Source organism: Pterocles gutturalis, unplaced genomic scaffold (assembly GCF_000699245.1).
Source record: "Pterocles gutturalis isolate BGI_N339 unplaced genomic scaffold, ASM69924v1 C11454039, whole genome shotgun sequence".
NCBI classification, from domain to species: Eukaryota; Metazoa; Chordata; class Aves; order Pterocliformes; family Pteroclidae; genus Pterocles; species Pterocles gutturalis.
Genome location: NW_010151917.1, coordinates 1 through 385, shown reverse-complemented (window position 1 = coordinate 385; position 385 = coordinate 1). Strand labels below are relative to the sequence as shown.

Genomic DNA, 385 nt, shown 5'->3' with positions numbered 1-385 from the left:
AAATTTAAAGATAAGCATAGTACTCACTTTTCTGACATTTCTCCCAGTAGTTCCATCAGTTTAGCAGACAAATGCAGACGTCAAAATTCTGGTGCAACAGAGAGAGCAGTGACATGTCCGTGCCATACTTCCCCAGCCACAGAGCCCTCGGCTTTACCCATGAGTGCCAACATACAGAGCATCAGCGCATTAGCACCTTTGGAATAACGCACCCCCACAGCTCTACATCTTTATAAAAGAACAAAGCAGCGTATAAACAAACAGGGCAATGATGGGGGTAAAGGCTCAAAGAGGGATGGCTACATTATCACTCTGATTCAGCAACCGCCAAAAATGTCATGTTGCTCAAGTATTAGTTTCTTTACTAGTATAAAAAAAAAAAAAT

General features: G+C 41.8%; 1 protein-coding gene across 1 annotated transcript; it reads right to left on the bottom strand.

Moving 5' to 3' along the window:
- Nucleotides 1-23: 23 nt before the first annotated feature.
- On the bottom strand, nt 24-228 carry NAA20 (N(alpha)-acetyltransferase 20, NatB catalytic subunit; the record flags this gene model as incomplete). Its single annotated transcript, XM_010086196.1, is given in 1 exon segment — nt 24-228. A coding segment is annotated over 1 exon segment (205 nt), but the record flags the coding sequence as incomplete, so codon positions are not given.
- Between the last annotated feature and the right edge of the window lie 157 nt (nt 229-385).